The following is a 21279-nucleotide window of genomic DNA, read 5'->3' on the forward strand; positions in this document are numbered from 1 at the left end:
GTGAGGTGCACACACACACACACACACACACACACACACACACACACACACACACACACACACACACACACACACACACACACACACACACAAACACACACACACACACACACACCACATAATTTCCCCCTAACAATAACTGACACAAGTGATTATTTCCCTCCGTCCACCTACCTCAGGCATGCCCTGCCTCTCTTCACCTCCCTGGTAAACGTGGTGTGTGCCTATGACCCGGTGGGCTATGGCATCCCTTACAATCACCTGCTCTTCTCCGACTACCGGGAGCAGCTGGTGGAGCAGGCCGTGCAGATCCTCATCGTCACCCTGGAGCATGATGGAGGAGGGCTGGCCCACCGAGCCCCCTCTCCCTCCAGCATGGAGGACCAGGATGTAAGGCCTGGACCCTTCTGTACAGGGGGAGAGTGATGCTGTGTGTGTCTCTGTCTGTGTGTGTGTGTCTCTCTGTCTGTGTGTGTGTGTGTCTCTCTGTCTGTGTGTCTCTCACATTTAATTCAACATACATTGAATTAATACAACAACATACAACATACAGAGACCAGGGGCCTGTCATGATACATTGTGTTAACATTCACCTTCAGAGACCAGGGGTCTGTCATGATACATTGTGTTAACATTCACCTTCAGAGACCAGGGGTCTGTCATGATACATTGTGTTAACATTCACCTTCAGAGACCAGGGGCCTGTCATGATACATTGTGTTAACATTCACCTTCAGAGACCAGGGGCCTGTCATGATACATTGTGTTAACATTCACCTTCAGAGACCAGGGGCCTGTCATGATACATTGTGTTAACATTCACCTGTAGAGACCAGGGGTCTGTCATGATACATTGTGTTAACATTCACCTTCAGAGACCAGGGGTCTGTCATGATACATTGTGTTAACATTCACCTTCAGAGACCAGGGGCCTGTCATGATACATTGTGTTAACATTCACCTTCAGAGACCAGGGGCCTGTCATGATACATTGTGTTAACATTCACCTGTAGAGACCAGGGGTCTGTCATGATACATTGTGTTAACATTCACCTTCAGAGACCAGGGGTCTGTCATGATACATTGTGTTAACATTCACCTGCAGAGACCAGGGGCCTGTCATGATATATTGTGTTAACATTCACCTGCAGAGACCAGGGGCCTGTCATGATATATTGTGTTAACATTCACCTTCAGAAACCAGGGGCCTGTCATGATATATTGTGTTAACATTCACCTTCAGAGACCAGGGGTCTGTCATGATACATTGTGTTAACATTCACCTGTAGAGACCAGGGGCCTGTCATGATACAGTGTGTTAACATTCACCTGTAGAGACCAGGGGCCTGTCATGATACACTGTGTTAACATTCACCTGTAGAGACCAGGGGTCTGTCATGATACATTGTGTTAACATTCACCTTCAGAGACCAGGGGTCTGTCATGATACATTGTGTTAACATTCACCTGCAGAGACCAGGGGCCTGTCATGATATATTGTGTTAACATTCACCTGCAGAGACCAGGGGCCTGTCATGATATATTGTGTTAACATTCACCTTCAGAAACCAGGGGCCTGTCATGATACATTGTGTTAACATTCACCTGTAGAGACCAGGGGCCTGTCATGATACAGTGTGTTAACATTCACCTGTAGAGACCAGGGGCCTGTCATGATACACTGTGTTAACATTCACCTGCAGAGACCAGGGGCCTGTCATGATACATTGTGTTAACATTCACCTTCAGAGACCTGGGGCCTGTCATGATACATTGACATGGTGTTAACATTCACCTGTAGAGACCAGGGGCCTGTCATGATACATTGTGTTAACATTCACCTTCAGAGACCAGGGGCCTGTCATGATACATTGTGTTAACATTCACCTGCAGAGACCAGGGGCCTGTCATGATACATTGTGTTAACATTCACCTGCAGAAACCAGGGGCCTGTCATGATATATTGTGTTAACATTCACCTTCAGAGACCAGGGGTCTGTCATGATACATTGTGTTAACATTCACCTGTAGAGACCAGGGGCCTGTCATGATACAGTGTGTTAACATTCACCTGTAGAGACCAGGGGCCTGTCATGATACACTGTGTTAACATTCACCTGTAGAGACCAGGGGTCTGTCATGATACATTGTGTTAACATTCACCTTCAGAGACCAGGGGTCTGTCATGATACATTGTGTTAACATTCACCTGCAGAGACCAGGGGCCTGTCATGATATATTGTGTTAACATTCACCTGCAGAGACCAGGGGCCTGTCATGATATATTGTGTTAACATTCACCTTCAGAAACCAGGGGCCTGTCATGATACATTGTGTTAACATTCACCTGTAGAGACCAGGGGCCTGTCATGATACAGTGTGTTAACATTCACCTGTAGAGACCAGGGGCCTGTCATGATACACTGTGTTAACATTCACCTGCAGAGACCAGGGGCCTGTCATGATACATTGTGTTAACATTCACCTTCAGAGACCTGGGGCCTGTCATGATACATTGACATGGTGTTAACATTCACCTGTAGAGACCAGGGGCCTGTCATGATACATTGTGTTAACATTCACCTTCAGAGACCAGGGGCCTGTCATGATACATTGTGTTAACATTCACCTGTAGAGACCAGGGGCCTGTCATGGCCCTCAGTTGTTGCTGTTACATAATTTTTCTCTCTGTCTCTCTGCAGTCTGTGGGCCCTGACAACCTGTTTGTAAACTACCTTTCAAGAATTCACAGGGAAGAGGTACAGTCATTTTTCTTCTTGTCATATTTTTCACACATTTCAAAGCAAATCAAATCAAATTGTATTTGTCACATGCACCGACTACAACAGGTGTAGATCTTACAGTGAAATGCTTACTTACAAGCCCTTAACCAACAATGCAGTTCAAGAAATAGATTTAGGAAAATATTTAGTAAATAAACTAAAGTAAAAAATGTAACACAATTAAATGGCTACCATAAAATGACTGTAGTCCGGGTGGCCATTTGATGAATTGTTCAGCAGTTTTATAGCTTGGAGGTTGTTCAGCAGTTTTATAGCTTGGAGGTTGTTCAGCAGTTTTATAGCTTGGAGGTTGTTCAGCAGTTTTATAGCTTGGAGGTTGTTCAGCAGTTTTATAGCTTGGAGGTTGTTCAGCAGTTTTATAGCTTGGAGGTTGTTCAGCAGTCTTATATCTTGGAGGTTGTTCAGCAGTTTTATAGCTTGGAGGTTGTTCAGCAGTTTTATATCTTGGAGGTTGTTCAGCAGTTTTATAGCATGGAGGTTGTTCAGCAGTTTTATAGCTTGGAGGTTGTTCAGCAGTTTTATAGCTTGGAGGTTGTTCAGCAGTTTTATAGCTTGGAGGTTGTTCAGCAGTCTTATAGCTTGGAGGTTGTTCAGCAGTCTTATATCTTGGAGGTTGTTCAGCAGTCTTATAGCTTGGAGGTTGTTCAGCAGTCTTATATCTTGGAGGTTGTTCAGCAGTCTTATAGCTTGGAGGTTGTTCAGCAGTTTTATATCTTGGAGGTTGTTCAGCAGTCTTATAGCTTGGAGGTTGTTCAGCAGTCTTATATCTTGGAGGTTGTTCAGCAGTCTTATAGCTTGGAGGTTGTTCAGCAGTTTTATATCTTGGAGGTTGTTCAGCAGTCTTATATCTTGGAGGTTGTTCAGCAGTCTTATAGCTTGGAGGTTGTTCAGCAGTCTTATAGCTTGGAGGTTGTTCAGCAGTCTTATAGCTTGGAGGTTGTTCAGCAGTTTTATATCTTGGAGGTTGTTCAGCAGTCTTATAGCTTGGAGGTTGTTCAGCAGTCTTATATCTTGGAGGTTGTTCAGCAGTTTTATAGCTTGGAGGTTGTTCAGCAGTCATATCTTGGAGGTTGTTCAGCAGTTTTATAGCTTGGAGGTTGTTCAGCAGTCTTATATCTTGGAGGTTGTTCAGCAGTTTTATAGCTTGGAGGTTGTTCAGCAGTCTTATATCTTGGAGGTTGTTCAGCAGTCTTATATCTTGGAGGTAGAAGCTGTTAAGGAGCCTATTGGTCCTAGACATCCTCATTTAAATGGTGCATTACATGTAGACTGAATGCTACACTGTTTTAGTTGTGAGGAATGTTCAGTCTCATTTAACCAGGCTACATTGCAAGTGCAGCCGTGTCAAAAGACCCTAGTCTAAAGGTCTGACCCTAGTCTAAAGGTCTGACCCTAGTCTAAAGGTCTGACCCTAGTCTAAAGGTCTGACCCTAGTCTAAAGGTCTGACCCTAGTCTGAAGGTCTGACCCTAGTCTAAAGGTCTGACCCTAGTCTAAAGGTCTGACCCTAGTCTAAAGGTCTGACCCTAGTCTAAAGGTCTGACCCTAGTCTAAAGGTCTGACCCTAGTCTAAAGGTCTGACCCTAGTCTGAAGGTCTGACCCTAGTCTAAAGGTCTGACCCTAGTCTAAAGGTCTGACCCTAGTCTAAAGGTCTGACCCTAGTCTAAAGGTCTGACCCTAGTCTAAAGGTCTGACCCTAGTCTAAAGGTCTGACCCTAGTCTGAAGGTCTGACCCTAGTCTAAAGGTCTGACCCTAGTCTAAAGGTCTGACCCTAGTCTGAAGGTCTGACCCTAGTCTAAAGCTCTGACCCTAGTCTAAAGGTTTGACCTTAGTCTAAAGGTCTGACCCTAGTCTGAAGGTCTGACTCTAGTCTGAAGGTCTCACCCTAGTCTAAAGGTCATGTGACCCCCCCAGTAGGACTATTACTTTGTAGTTCTCTCTTCTTTGTAGTTCTCTCTTTGTAGTTCTCTCTTCTTTGTAGTTCTCCCTTCTTTGTAGTTCTCTCTTTGTAGTTCTCTCTTCTTTGTAGTTCTCTCTTCTTTGTAGTTCTCTCTTCTTTGTAGTTCTCCCTTCTTCGTAGTTCTCTCTTTGTAGTTCTCTCTTCTTTGTAGTTCTCTCTTCTTTGTAGTTCTCTCTTCTTTGTAGTTCTCTCTTCTTTGTAGTTCTCTCTTCTTTGTAGTTCTCCCTTCTTTGTAGTTCTCTCTTCTATCATGTTTACACGCTTTCTCCTCTAATGGTACATCACAAGTGCAGCTTTGCTATGTGAACAGACGTTGGTCTAAAGCTCTCAAAAAGAAGATGTGAACCTCAAAGCCTGCTTGTGTCACCCCCTCTCCAGGACTATGACTTTGTGTTGAAGGGACTGGCTCGCCTGTTGGTAAACCCACTGATGCAGACCTACCTGCCCAACTCCACCAAGAAGATCCAGTTCCACCAGGAGCTGCTGGTGCTCTTCTGGAAGCTCTGTGACTTCAATAAGGTCATTTATAATATATTATTATTGTACATTACTATCATATTATATATTATAATAAGGTAGGAGACTAGCCTGATCCCAGATCTGTGTTATTCCTTACCATATTGTAGGAGTGCTAAGCTATACAGCACAAACAGATCTAGGACCAGGCTGGTAGGAAACCATACAGGTTGTTATTGTGTGGACTGTATTCGATTGAGCCACATTAAATTTGAGAAGAAAAAAAACATTTAGGTGCTAGATGCACCTTCTGACATCATCATCATCATCAGTGAATACACAACAGGTAGAAGACAGGTACGGTTGAAGTCGGAATTTGACATACACTTAGGTTGGAGTCATTAAAACTTGTTTTTAAACCACTCCACAAATGTCTTGTTGACAAACTATAGTTTTGGCAAGTCGGTTAGGACATCTACTTTGTGCATGACACAAGTAATTTTTCCAACAATTGTTTACAGACAGATTATTTCACTTATAATTCACTGTATCACAATTCCAGTGGGTCAGAAGTTTACATACACTAAGTTGACTGTGCCTTTAAACAGCTTGGAAAATTCCAGAAAATTATGTCATGGCTTTAGAAGCTTCTGATAGGCAAATTGACATCATTTGAGTCAACTGGAGGTGTACCTGTGGATGTATTTCAAGGCCTACCTTCAAATTCAGTGCCTCTTTCCTTGGCATCATGGGAAAATCAAAAGAAATCAGCCAAGACCTCAGAAAAAAATTGTAGACCTCCACAAGTCTGGTTCATCCTTGGGAGCAAGTTCCAAATTCCTGAAGGTACCACGTTCGTCTGTACAAACAATAGTACACAAGTATAAACACCATGGAACCACGAAGCCGTCATACCGCTCAGAAAGGAGACGCGTTCTGTCTCCTGGAGATGAACGTACTTTGGTGCGAAATGTGCAAATGAATCCCAGAACAACAGCAAAGGACCTTGTGAAGATGCTGGAGGAAACAGGGACAATAGTATCTATATCCACAGTAAAACGAGTCCTCTATCGACTTAACCTGAAAGGCCGCTCAGCAAGGTAGAAGCCACGGTTTGCAACTGCACATGGGGACAAAGATCATACTTTTTGGAGAAATGTCCTCTGGTCTGATAAAACAAAAATAGAACTGTTTGGCCCTAGTGACCATCATTATGTTTGGAGGAAAAAGGGGGAGGCTTGCATGCCGAAGAAAACCATCCCAACCGTGAAACAAGGGGGTGGCAGCATCATGTTGTGGGGTTGCTTTGCTGCAGGAGGGACTGGTGCACTTCACAAAATAGATGGCTTCATGAGGAAGGAAAATTATGTGGATATATTGAAGCAACATCTCAAGACATCAGTCAGGAAGTTAAAGCTTGGTCGCAAATGGGTCTTCCAAATGGACAATGACCCCAAGCATACTCCCAAAGTTGTGGCAAAATGGCTTAAGGACAACAAAGTCAAGGTATTGGAGTGGCCATCACAAAGCCCTGACTTCAATCCCATAGAAAATGTGTAGACAGAACTGAAAAAGCGTGTGCGAGCAAGGAGGCCAACAAACCTGACTCAGTTACACCAGCTCTGTCAGGAGGAATGGGCCAAAATTCACCCAATTTATTGTGGGAAGCTTGTGGAAGGCTACCCAAAACGTTTGACCCAAGTTAAACAATTTAAAGGCAATGCTGCCAAATACTAATTGAGTGTATGTAAACTTCTGACCCACTGGGAATGTGATGAAAGAAATTAAAACTGAAATAAATCATTCTCTCTACCATTATTCTGACATTTCATATTCTTAAAATAAAGTGGTGATCCTAACTGACCTTGTGAAAAACTGAGTTTAAATGTATTTGGCTAAGGTGTTTGTAAACTTCCGACTTCAACTGTACATACATAATATACCATATTTACATCATCAGTGAATACACAAAATGTAGAAGACAAGTACAAACATAATATACCATATTGACAGTAACGTTACATTTAGTAGCCGAGATGATCAAAATCTTCATTGAAGATTAAAAGAGTCAAAATAGAATAGAGGAATAGCCTGCCCTCAACAGAGATAGAATAGAGGAATAGCCTACCCTCAACAGAGATAGAATAGAGGAATAGCCTGCCCTCAACAGAGATAGAATAGAGGAATAGCCAACCCTCAACAGAGATAGAATAGAGGAATAGCCTACCCTCAACAGAGATAGAATAGAGGAATAGCCAACCCTCAACAGAGATAGAATAGAGGAATATCCTACCCTCAACAGAGATAGAATAGAGGAATAGCCTACCCTCAACAGAGATAGAATAGAGGAATAGCCTACCCTCAACAGAGATAGAATAGAGGAATAGCCTGCCCTCAACAGAGATAGAATAGAGGAATAGCCTGCCCTCAACAGAGATAGAATAGAGGAATAGTCTACCCTCAACAGAGATAGAATAGAGGAATAGCCTGCCCTCAACAGAGATAGAATAGAGGAATAGTCTACCCTCAACAGAGATAGAATATAGGAATAGCCTGCCCTCAACAGAGATAGAATAGAGGAATAGTCTACCCTCAACAGAGATAGAATAGAGGAATAGCCTGCCCTCAAAAGAGATAGAATAGAGGAATAGCCTGCCCTCAACAGAGATAGAATAGAGGAATAGCCTACCCTCAACAGAGATAGAATAGAGGAATAGCCTACCCTCAACAGAGATAGAATAGAGGAATAGCCTGCCCTCAACAGAGATAGAATAGAGGAATAGTCTACCCTCAACAGAGATAGAATAGAGGAATAGCCTGCCCTCAACAGAGATAGAATAGAGGAATAGTCTACCCTCAACAGAGATAGAATAGAGGAATAGCCTGCCCTCAACAGAGATAGAATAGAGGAATAGTCTACCCTCAACAGAGATAGAATAGAGGAATAGCCTACCCTCAACAGAGATAGAATAGAGGAATAGTCTACCCTCAACAGAGATAGAATAGAGGAATAGCCTACCCTCAACAGAGATAGAATAGAGGAATAGTCTACCCTCAACAGAGATAGAATAGAGGAATAGCCTACCCTCAACAGAGATAGAATAAAGGAATAGCCTACCCTCAACAGAGATAGAATAGAGGAATAGCCTACCCTCAACAGAGATAGAATAGAGGAATAGTCTACCCTCAACAGAGATAGAATAGAGGAATAGAATAGAGGAATAGCCTACCCTCAACAGAGATAGAATAGAGGAATAGAATAGAGGAATAGCCTACCCTCAACAGAGATAGAATAGAGGAATAGCCTGCCCTCAACAGAGATAGAATAGAGGAATAGCCTGTCCTCAACAGAGATAGAATAGAGGAATAGCCTACCCTCAACAGAGAAACAAACATGCATCACATTCTAATAACCCATACCACCGTCTCTCTGCCCATCACAGAAGTTCCTATTCTTTGTTTTGAAGAGCAGTGATGTTCTGGACATCTTGGTACCCATCCTCTTCTACCTTAATGACGCCCGGGCCGACCAGTGTGAGTACAGTCTGTAGACACACACACACGGATAGACCTATCCTATGAATGATGGCAGGGTGTGAGTATAGTCTGTAGACACACACACACACGGATAGACCTATCCTATGAATGATGGCAGGGTGTGAGTATAGTCTGTAGACACACACACACACGGATAGACCTATCCTATGAATGATGGCAGGGTGTGAGTATAGTCTGTAGACACACACACACACACGAATAGACCTATCCTATGAATGATGGCAGGGTGTGAGTATAGTCTGTAGACACACACACACACGGATAGACCTATCCTATGAATGATGGCAGGGTGTGAGTATAGTCTGTAGACACACACACGGATAGACCTATCCTATGAATGATGGCAGGGTGTGAGTATAGTCTGTAGACACACACACACACGGATAGACCTATCCTATGAATGATGGCAGGGTGTGAGTATAGTCTGTAGACACACACACACACGGATAGACCTATCCTATGAATGATGGCAGGGTGTGAGTATAGTCTGTAGACACACACACGGATAGACCTATCCTATAAATGATGGCAGGGTGTGAGTATAGTCTGTAGACACACACACACACGGATAGACCTATCCTATGAATGATGGCAGGGTGTGAGTATAGTCTGTAGACACACACACACACGGATAGACCTATCCTATGAATGATGGCAGGGTGTGAGTACAGTCTGTAGACACACACACACACGGATAGACCTATCCTATGAATGATGGCAGGGTGTGAGTATAGTTTGTAGGGACTGGAATATTCTATATATCTGTCTGTAGGGACTGGAATATACTATATATCTGTCTGTTGGGACTGGAATATACTATATATCTGTCTGTAGGGACTGGAATATACTACATATCTGTCTGTAGGGACTGGAATATACTATATATCTGTCTGTTGGGACTGGAATATACTATATACCTGTCTGTAGGGACTGGAATATACTATAAATCTGTCTGTTGGGACTGGAATATACTATATACCTGTCTGTAGGGACTGGAATATACTACATATCTGTCTGTAGGGACTGGAATATACTATATACCTGTCTGTAGGGACTGGAATATACTACATATCTGTCTGTAGGGACTGGAATATACTATATATCTGTCTGTAGGGACTGGAATATACTATATACCTGTCTGTAGGGACTGGAATATACTATATATCTGTCTGTGTGTGTGTGTGTGTGTGTGTGTGTGTGTGTGTGTGTGTGTGTGTGTGTGTGTGTATGTGTGTGTGTGTGTGTGTGTGTGTGTGTGTGTGTGTGTGTGTGTGTTTCTGCTACAGCCCGTGTGGGTCTCATGCACATCGGTGTCTTCATCCTGCTACTGCTGAGTGGAGAGAGGAACTTTGGCGTGCGTCTCAACAAGCCCTACTCTGTCCACGTACCTATGGACATCCCAGTGTTTACAGGGACCCACGCCGACCTACTCATAGTAGTAAGACTCTGCCATACAAGTTACAGTAGGTGACAGCATAGATATAGAATTAATAGAATATATCTCTGTGGGATACAGTGTGACTGTAGCAAATGGATTAGTTCTGCAGGCAATATTACCATTTCTGGGATCTGCCTCTGTGTGTTAATTAAAAAGCCTCTCCAGTTATAGCTTAGTGTCTTTATTACACTTAGATTCAAATAGTATTTCATTCAAATATTTGTAATTGAGCCTGAAGTGCCAAATGGGCGGGGTTCTCTCTATTGGGACTCTCCCATTGGTTCCATTGCGCCAAGCAAGATCAATGAAACAGAGATAAAGCATTTGAATGGAAACAAATATTATTTGAATCCAGGTCCTATAGAAATATAATTGCTACAACAGACATTCAAGTCAATAAATGTTCTCTGATGGGTGGCTTGACGGCGATTGAGTGTACCCATAAGTGTTCCAGTCAAATTGCCCTTGTCCCTTCTAGTAATTCTATCTCTATGTCTGTACCTCTGTGTGATCTCCAGGTGTTCCACAAGATCATCACCAGCGGCCACCAGCGTCTACAGCCTCTTTTTGACTGCCTGCTCACCATCGTAGTGAATGGCGAGTATCTCTGCACTGGCTCCATCTGCTGGTCAAATATGCACATGGTTCTTTATTTATTTATTCAACCTTCATTTGACCAGGAAAGTCCCATTGAGATACGTAGTCTATTTTACAAAAGAGACCTGGCCAAGAAGGCAGCAGTAGTCATTACAGCGTTACAACGTTACATTACAGCAGTAGTCATTACAGTGTTACAATGTTACATTACAGCAGTAGTCATTACAGCGTTACATTACAGCGTTACATTACAGCGTTACATTACAGCAGTAGTCATTACAGCGTTACATTACAGCAGTAGTCATTACAGTGTTACATTACAGCAGTAGTCATTACAGTGTTACATTACAGCAGTAGTCATTACAGCATTACATTACAGCAGTAGTCATTACAGCATTACATTACAGCATTAGTCATTACAGCATTACATTACAGAAGTAGTCATTACAGCAGTAGTCATTACAGCAGTAGTCATTACAGCATTACATTACAGCAGTAGTCATTACAGCATTACATTACAGCAGTAGTCATTACAGCAGTAGTCATTACAGCATTACATTACAGCAGTAGTCATTACAGCGTTACAACGTTACATTACAGCAGTAGTCATTACAGCAGTAGTCATTACAGCGTTACATTACAGCAGTAGTCATTACAGTGTTACAACGTTACATTACAGCAGTAGTCATTACAGTGTTACATTACAGCGGTAGTCATTACAGCGTTACATTACAGCAGTAGTCATTACAGCAGTAGTCATTACAGTGTTACATTACAGCAGTAGTCATTACAGCAGTAGTCATTACAGTGTTACATTACAGCAGTAGTCATTACAGCAGTAGTCATTACAGTGTTACATTACAGCAGTAGTCATTACAGCGTTACATTACAGCAGTAGTCATTACAGCGTTACATTACAGCAGTAGTCATTACAGCAGTAGTCATTACAGCGTTACATTACAGCAGTAGTCATTACAGCGTTACATTACAGCAGTAGTCATTACAGCGTTACATTACAGCAGTAGTCATTACAGCAGTAGTCATTACAGTGTTACATTACAGCAGTAGTCATTACAGCGTTACATTACAGCAGTAGTCATTACAGCGTTACATTACAGCAGTAGTCATTACAGTGTTACATTACAGCAGTAGTCATTACAGTGTTACATTACAGCAGTAGTCATTACAGCAGTAGTCATTACAGCGTTACATTACAGCAGTAGTCATTACAGCGTTACATTACAGCAGTAGTCATTACAGCGTTACATTACAGCAGTAGTCATTACAGCGTTACATTACAGCAGTAGTCATTACAGCAGTAGTCATTACAGCGTTACAGCGTTACATTACAGCAGTAGTCATTACAGTGTTACATTACAGCAGTAGTCATTACAGTGTTACATTACAGCAGTAGTCATTACAGTGTTACATTACAGCGTTACATTACAGCAGTAGTCATTACAGTGTTACATTACAGCAGTAGTCATTACAGTGTTACATTACAGCAGTAGTCATTACAGTGTTACATTACAGCAGTAGTCATTACAGCATTACAGCGTTACATTACAGCGTTACATTACAGCAGTAGTCATTACAGCGTTACATTACAGCAGTAGTCATTACAGCGTTACATTACAGCAGTAGTCATTACAGCGTTACATTACAGCAGTAGTCATTACAGTGTTACATTACAGCAGTAGTCATTACAGCAGTAGTCATTACAGCGTTACAGCATTACATTACAGCAGTAGTCATTACAGCAGTAGTCATTACAGCGTTACATTACAGCAGTAGTCATTACAGCATTACAGCGTTACATTACAGCAGTAGTCATTACAGTGTTACATTACAGCAGTAGTCATTACAGTGTTACATTACAGCAGTAGTCATTACAGCAGTAGTCATTACAGCGTTACATTACAGCAGTAGTCATTACAGTGTTACATTACAGCAGTAGTCATTACAGTGTTACATTACAGCAGTAGTCATTACAGTGTTACATTACAGCGTTACATTACAGCAGTAGTCATTACAGCGTTACATTACAGCAGTAGTCATTACAGCATTACATTACAGCAGTAGTCATTACAGCAGTAGTCATTACAGTGTTACATTACAGCAGTAGTCATTACAGCGTTACATTACAGCAGTAGTCATTAGTGTTACATTACAGCAGTAGTCATTACAATGTTACATTACAGCGTTACATTACAGCAGTAGTCATTACAGTGTTACATTACAGCAGTAGTCATTACAGTGTTACATTACAGCAGTAGTCATTACAGCATTACAGCGTTACATTACAGCGTTACATTACAGCAGTAGTCATTACAGCGTTACATTACAGCAGTAGTCATTACAGTGTTACATTACAGCAGTAGTCATTACAGCAGTAGTCATTACAGCGTTACAGCATTACATTACAGCAGTAGTCATTACAGCAGTAGTCATTACAGCGTTACATTACAGCAGTAGTCATTACAGCGTTACAGCGTTACATTACAGCAGTAGTCATTACAGTGTTACATTACAGCAGTAGTCATTACAGTGTTACATTACAGCAGTAGTCATTACAGCAGTAGTCATTACAGCGTTACATTACAGCAGTAGTCATTACAGTGTTACATTACAGCAGTAGTCATTACAGTGTTACATTACAGCAGTAGTCATTACAGTGTTACATTACAGCGTTACATTACAGCAGTAGTCATTACAGCGTTACATTACAGCAGTAGTCATTACAGCATTACATTACAGCAGTAGTCATTACAGCAGTAGTCATTACAGTGTTACATTACAGCAGTAGTCATTACAGCGTTACATTACAGCAGTAGTCATTAGTGTTACATTACAGCAGTAGTCATTACAATGTTACATTACAGCGTTACATTACAGCAGTAGTCATTACAGTGTTACATTACAGCAGTAGTCATTACAGTGTTACATTACAGCAGTAGTCATTACAGCAGTAGTCATTACAGCAGTAGTCATTACAGCATTACAGCGTTACATTACAGTGTTACATTACAGCAGTAGTCATTACAGCGTTACATTACAGCAGTAGTCATTACAGCATTACAGCGTTACATTACAGTGTTACATTACAGCAGTAGTCATTACAGCGTTACATTACAGCAGTAGTCATTACAGCATTACAGCGTTACATTACAGTGTTACATTACAGCAGTAGTCATTACAGCGTTACATTACAGCAGTAGTCATTACAGCATTACATTACAGCAGTAGTCATTACAGCATTACAAAATTTAAAACATACAGTAGGCTACAATCGGCACAGCAACACGTCATCATGAGACAATCCGGTCCACAGGAAACATCTACACTCCTTTTTGTAACCTCAGCCTCACAGAAAGTTCTGAGGTATTGAACAGTTCAATATTACATTACTTTGGGACAGTCCCTGAGATCACCTTAAACACCCAAACAGATGTACTCATTAAGCCATTCTTAGATGCTGTACATGCATATTGAGATGTTACTTGCTTTTTAGTCTAGCTAGGATTAGGCTCAATCTGTGGTCACAATGTACAGTATCTCTACAAATGAATCCTCCTCCCTCTCCCCAACAGTGTCTCCCCTACCTGAATGACTCCTTCTCCCTCTCCTCCACAGTGTCTCCCTACCTGAATGACTTCTCCTCCCTCTCCTCCACAGTGTCTCCCTACCTGAATGACTTCTCCTCCCTCTCCTCCAGTGACTCCCTATCTGAATGACTTCTCCTCCCTCTCCTCCACAGTGTCTGCCTACATGAATGATTCCTTCTCACTCTCCTCCACAGTGTCTCCCTACCTGAATGATTCCTTCTCCCTCTCCTCCACAGTGTCTCCCTACCTGAATGACTCCTCCTCCCTCTCCTCCACAGTGTCTCCATACCTGAATGACTTCTCCTCCCTCTCCTCCACAGTGTCTCCCTACCTGAATGACTTCTCCTCCCTCTCCTCCACAGTGTCTCCCTACCTGAATGACTTCTCCTCCCTCTCCTCCACAGTGTCTCCCTACCTGAATGACTTCTCCTCCCTCTCCTCCACAGTGTCTCCCTACCTGAATGACTTCTCCTCCCTCTCCTCCACAGTGTCTCCCTACCTGAATGACTCCTCCTCCCTCTCCTCCACAGTGTCTCCCTACCTGAAGAGTCTGTCAATGGTGGCAGCCAACAAGCTGCTCCACCTCTTGGAAGCCTTCTCCACCAACTGGTTCCTCTTCTCCGCCTCCCAGAACCACCATCTTGTCTTCTTCCTGCTGGAGGCCTTCAACAACATCATCCAGTACCAGTTTGATGGTGAGAGGACCAGTGTTTACCCAGCCTACTCCTCTCAGAACAGGTTACATGTCTGACTCCGTAGAATAACATAAGACTGTGTTTGGTCCTGCCAGAGTCTGATCTGTTGGTATTGCTGCTGACTCTGGACCACAGATACCGGCTAGTGATGGGGGTTTGAGTCTGTCTCTGCCACTCTCCTACCTGGGCCCCTCTATAATCGATTTCCAGGCTCTCAATTCCTCACTGTTCCATGGAAAAATAAATACAATATGAAAGAGAATTGTATTTAGTCTATTTATATGTTTCTTACTTTCTGTGGGTTCAGTCAGTAGAAGGACTATTCACTGCCTGTCTTTGATGTGCTGCTGTGTCGTATCAATGTAACCCTCATAAACCCTTACTCTTATATCTTCCAGGAAACTGTAACCTAGTCTACGCCATTATCCGCAAGCGCAACTTGTTCCATCAGTTGGCCAACCTGCCGTCCGACCCCGCCTCCATCCAGAAGGCCTTGCTGAGGAAGAGAAAGTCACCGGATGCCATCACCGGCATCTCCCGTACCAGCTCCCAGGAAACGGTGTCCATGGAGGGTTCCCGTCCGGCCGTCCCCGCCGAGCCAGGAACGCTGAAGACCAGCCTGGTCGCTATACCAGGTGCACCACCGATCTATAACAACTTATATACAGTGCCTTCGGAAAGTATTCAGACCCCTTGACTTTATCCACATTTTGTTAGGTTACAGCCTTATTCTAAAATTGATTAAATCCTTTTTTTGTAAATTGCTAATTTATAAAAAATTGAAATGAGATATTACATTTACATAAGTATTCAGACCCTTAAACTCAGTACTTAGTTGAAGCACCTTTGGCAGCGATTACAGCCTCGAGTCTTCTTGGGTATGACTCTACAAGCTTGGTACACCTGTATTTGGGGAGTTTCTCCCATTCTTCACTGTAGATCCTCTCTTATTTTTATTTCACCTTTATTTAACCAGGTAGGCCAGTTGAGAACAAGTTCTCATTTACAACTGCAACCTGGCCAAGATAAAGCAATGCCTCTATCAGGTTGAATGGGGAGCAATGCTGCACAGCTATATTCATGTCTCTCCAAAGATGTTAGATCGGGTTCAAGTCCGGACTGTGGCTGGGCCACTCAAGGACATTCAGAGACTTGTCCCAAAGCCAGTCCTGCGTTGTCTTGGCTGCTTAGCGTCATTGTCCTGTTGGAAGGTGAACCTTCACCCCAGTCTGAGGTCCTAAGTGTTCTGGAGCAGGTTTTCATCAAGGATCTCCGTTCATCTTTGCCTCGATCCTGACTAGTCTCCTAGATCCTGCCACTGGAAAACATCCCCACAGCATGAAGCTGCACCACCATACTTCAACGTAGGGATGGTGCCAGGTTTCCTCCAGACGTGAAGCTTGCTATTAGTTCAATCTTGGTTTCATCAGATCAGAGAATCTCGTTTCTCATGGTCTGAGAGTCTTTAGTGGTCATTTGGCAAACTCCAAGTGGGCTGGCATGTGCCGTTTACTGAGGAGTGGCTTCCGTCTGGCCACTCTACCATAAAGGCCTAATTAGTGTACTGCTGCAGAGATTGTTGTCCTTCTGGAAGCTTCTCCCATCTCCAGAGAGGAACTCTAGAGCTCTGTCAGAGTGACCATTGGGTTCTTAGTCACCTCCCTGACCAAGGCCCTTCTCCCCCGATTGGTCAGTTTGGCTAGGCGGCCAGCTCTAGGAAGAGTCTTGGTGGTTCTTAACTTCTTCCATTTAAGAATGATGGAGGCCAAGGTGTTCTTGGGGACCTTCAATGCTGCAGAAATGTTTTGGTACCCTTCCTAGATCTGTGCCTCGACACAATCCAGTCTCTGGAGCTCTACTGACAATTCCTTCGACCTCATGGCTTGATATTTGCTCTGACATGCACTGTCAATTGTGGGACCTTATAGAGACAGGTGTGTGCCTTTCCAAATCATGTCCAATCAATTGGATTTCACACAGGTGGACTCCAATCAAGTTGTAGAAACATCTCAAGGATGATCAATGGAAACAGGATACACAGCTGAGCTCAAATCCAAGTCTCGTAGCGAAGGGTCTGAATACTTCTGTAAACAATATATTTCTGTTGTATTTTATTTTATTTCTTTCATATTTTTTTTTACTGCAACATTTCCTCTCAGCTCCATGGCAGAATATTTAGAATCGCTGGAAATTAGTTTTGTAACCAACATTTCCTCTCAGCTCCATGGCAGAATATGTAGAATCGCTGGAAATTAGTTTTGTAACCAACATTTCCTCTCAGCTCCATGGCAGAATATGTAGAATCGCTGGAAATTAGTTTTGTAACCAACATTTCCTCTCAGCTCCATGGCAGAATATGTAGAATCGCTGGAAATTAGTTTTGTAACCAACATTTCCTCTCAGCTCCATGGCAGAATATGTAGAATCGCTGGAAATTAGTTTTGTAACCAACATTTCCTCTCAGCTCCATGGCAGAATATGTAGAATCGCTGGAAATTAGTTTTGTAACCAACATTTCCTCCCAGCTCCATGGCAGAATATGTAGAATCGCTGGAAATTAGTTTTGTAACCAACATTTCCTCTCAGCTCCATGGAAGAATATGTAGAATCGCTGGAAATTAGTTTTGTAACCAACATTTCCTCTCAGCTCCATGGCAGAATATGTAGAATCGCTGGAAATTAGTTTTGTAACCAACATTTCCTCTCAGCTCCATGGCAGAATATGTAGAATCGCTGGAAATTAGTTTTGTAACCAACATTTCCTCTCAGCTCCATGGCAGAATATGTAGAATCGCTGGAAATTAGTTTTGTAACCAACATTTCCTCTCAGCTCCATGGCAGAATATGTAGAATCGCTGGAAATTAGTTTTGTAACCAACATTTCCTCTCAGCTCCATGGCAGAATATGTAGAATCGCTGGAAATTAGTTTTGTAACCAACATTTCCTCTCAGCTCCGTGGCAGAATATGTAGAATCGCTGGAAATTAGTTTTGTAACCAACATTTCCTCTCAGCTCCATGGCAGAATATGTAGAATCGCTGGAAATTAGTTTTGTAACCAACATTTCCTCTCAGCTCCATGGCAGAATATGTAGAATCGCTGGAAATTAGTTTTGTAACCAACATTTCCTCTCAGCTCCATGGCAGAATATGTAGAATCGCTGGAAATTAGTTTTGTAACCAACATTTCCTCTCAGCTCCATGGCAGAATATGTAGAATCGCTGGAAATTAGTTTTGTAACCAACATTTCCTCTCAGCTCCATGGCAGAATATATAGAGTCGCTGGAAAAGTGCTTTAAAATTGCAACATTTTCTCTCAGCTCCATAGCAAAATGTGTAGAATTGCAGGAAATTAACTTTAAAATGGCAAAAATGTATCTCGGGTCTATGGACAAATACTGAGAATTGTAATAACTACTGTATCTATAACTACTATCTGAACACTACCAGGTACAATAACTACTGTATCTATAACTACTATCTGAACACGACCAGGATTCTATACCAGATACACAACCTATCTATAACTACTATCTGAACACTACTAGGTACAATAAATACTGTATCTATAACTACTATCTGAACACTACTAGGTACAATAACTACTGTATCTATAACTACTATCTGAATACTACCAGGTACAATAACTACTGTATCTATAACTACTATCGGAACACTACTAGGTACAATAACTACTGTATCTATAACTACTATCTGAACACGACCAGGATTCTATACCAGATACACAACCTATCTATAACTACTATCTGAACACTACTAGGTACAATAAATACTGTATCTATAACTACTATCTGAACACTACTAGGTACAATAACTACTGTATCTATAACTACTATCTGAATACTACCAGGTACAATAACTACTGTATCTATAACTACTATCGGAACACTACTAGGTACAATAACTACTGTATCTATAACTACTATCTGAACACTACCAGGTACAATAACTACTGTATCTATAACTACTATCTGAACACTACTAGGTACAATAACTACTGTATCTATAACTACTATCTGAACACGACCAGGATTCTATACCAGGTACACAACTGCACCTCCCCCATATGGACTCTCTCAACACAACAGTTATCATCCAGTGGGGTGTCATAGTTTTGTATGAACTGACATATAGCGTCAGTCCCTTCAGGACCACAAAGGAAATAAAACTCTGTCTTTATTGTGCTATCTCTGTCACGTTCGGAGCACCTTTGTACTGTGTGGATTGTTTTACTGTGCAGTCAAATCAATCCCTGTCTGCAGCCATTGACAAACTGACTGAGAAGTCTCAGGTGTCAGAAGATGGCACCATGATCTCTGTGCTGAAGATGGAGCATTCACACGCGCCACACCACACACCCCAGGCTGACCACACAACCCAGGCTGACCACACACCCCAGGCTGTCCACGGCGCCATTGTAGGGGCCAGCGACACAGAGTCTGTTTCTGGAAGGGACAATGAGGTAAGTGTGTGTGTGTGTGTGTGTGCGTGCGTGCGTGCGTGCGTGTGTGTGCGTGCGTGTGTGTGTCAGTCATCAGTGTTCTATGTTCTCAGGATGTTTTCTACACTGAGGCAGAGATGGAGAGAAGGCGCATGTCAAGCACATCATCCACCATCTCCTGTACCTCTCAGTCTCACTGGGCCCCTACACCAGACTGGGTGAGTAGGTATCAATCTCACTGGTCCCTACACCAGACTGGGTTAGTAGGTATCAATCTCACTGGTCCCTACACCAGACTGGGTTAGTAGGTATCAATCTCACTGGTCCTCTACACCAGACTGGGTGAGTAGGTATCAATCTCACTGGTCCCTACACCAGACTGGGTTAGTAGGTATCAATCTCACTGGTCCCTACACCAGACTGGGTGAGTAGGTATCAATCTCACTGGTCCTCTACACCAGACTGGATGAGTAGGTATCAATCTCACTGGTCCCTACACCAGACTGGTTGAGTAGGTATCAATCTCACTGGTCCTCTACACCAGACTGGATGAGTAGGTATCAGTCTCACTGGTCCTCTACACCAGACTGGATGAGTAGGTATCAATCTCACTGGTCCCTACACCAGACTGGGTGAGTAGGTATCAATCTCACTGGTCCTCTACACCAGACTGGGTGAGTAGGTATCAATCTCACTGGTCCTCTACACCAGACTGGTTGAGTAGGTATCAATCTCACTGGTCCTCTACACCAGACTGGGTGAGTAGGTATCAATCTCACTGGTCCTCTACACCAGACTGGGTGAGTAGGTATCAATCTCACTGGTCCTCTACACCAGTCTGGTTGAGTAGTTTTAATAGTAAAATGAAATATTGTCATTTAGAAGACGGTTTTATTCAAGGCCACTAGAAGAACTGTCAACATAGACAGTGAATGCGGGACTCAAACCCACAACCCTGGTGTTGCCATGGCCACACTAACCCACAACCCTGGTGTTGCCATGGCCACACTCTAACCCACAGATCCATTCTAGATAGAACCCTCTGCAAAGGGTTTTACCCAGCACCAAAAATGGTTCCCCTATGAGGACAAACTGAAGAACCCAGTATGGTTCTACTTAGCACCTTTTGTTGTAAGAGTGTAACGTGTCCCTTCCTTCTCCCTCAGGTCCTCTCCTGGAAGTGTAAGCTCCCCCTACAGACCATAATGCGTCTGCTGCAGGTGCTGGTCCCACAGGTTGAGAAGATCTGTATCGACAAGTAAGTCAAACATCACTGGTCATATTGGTCATCAAAGGTTTACTTCTATGAAGTGTCAGTAGACGCTGTGAAGGTATTTTATTATATCGTTTCTAACTTTGCTCCCAACCCCCTCATACAACACACACCATCCATTTTGGAAGAAACACTTTAATGACTGATGATATTTAAATATCTGTTTTTATGTATGTGGAGCCAAAAATATATTTTCCCCTCTCTCTCAGAGGTTTGACAGACGAGTCTGAGATCCTGAAGTTCCTCCAGCATGGTACCCTGGTGGGCCTCCTGCCCGTCCCCCATCCCATCCTCATCCGGAAGTACCAGGCCAACGCCGGCACGGCCATGTGGTTCCGCACCTACATGTGGGGAGTGGTCTACCTGCGGTGAGTAGGGCATGATGGGAGCTGTAGTCCTATGGTATTTCACTCATTTTCATGATTCATGT

General features: G+C 42.9%; 1 protein-coding gene across 1 annotated transcript in view; it reads left to right on the forward strand.

The window, feature by feature from the left end:
* LOC116364079 (protein HID1-like) overlaps window positions 1-21279 on the forward strand; it is a 33582-nt gene that overhangs the window by 11421 nt on the left and 882 nt on the right. The window contains exons 7-18 of the mRNA XM_031817329.1: window positions 180-390; window positions 2703-2759; window positions 5144-5284; window positions 8665-8755; window positions 10066-10217; window positions 10736-10814; window positions 14950-15114; window positions 15513-15749; window positions 19398-19597; window positions 19690-19794; window positions 20743-20834; window positions 21059-21217. Coding sequence (XP_031673189.1) covers window positions 180-390; window positions 2703-2759; window positions 5144-5284; window positions 8665-8755; window positions 10066-10217; window positions 10736-10814; window positions 14950-15114; window positions 15513-15749; window positions 19398-19597; window positions 19690-19794; window positions 20743-20834; window positions 21059-21217 — 1689 coding nt within the window. The remainder of the gene's footprint in view (window positions 1-179; window positions 391-2702; window positions 2760-5143; window positions 5285-8664; window positions 8756-10065; window positions 10218-10735; window positions 10815-14949; window positions 15115-15512; window positions 15750-19397; window positions 19598-19689; window positions 19795-20742; window positions 20835-21058; window positions 21218-21279) is intronic.

The sequence above is a fragment of the Oncorhynchus kisutch genome, unplaced genomic scaffold, assembly GCF_002021735.2.
Source record: "Oncorhynchus kisutch isolate 150728-3 unplaced genomic scaffold, Okis_V2 scaffold993, whole genome shotgun sequence".
NCBI classification, from domain to species: domain Eukaryota; kingdom Metazoa; phylum Chordata; class Actinopteri; order Salmoniformes; family Salmonidae; genus Oncorhynchus; species Oncorhynchus kisutch.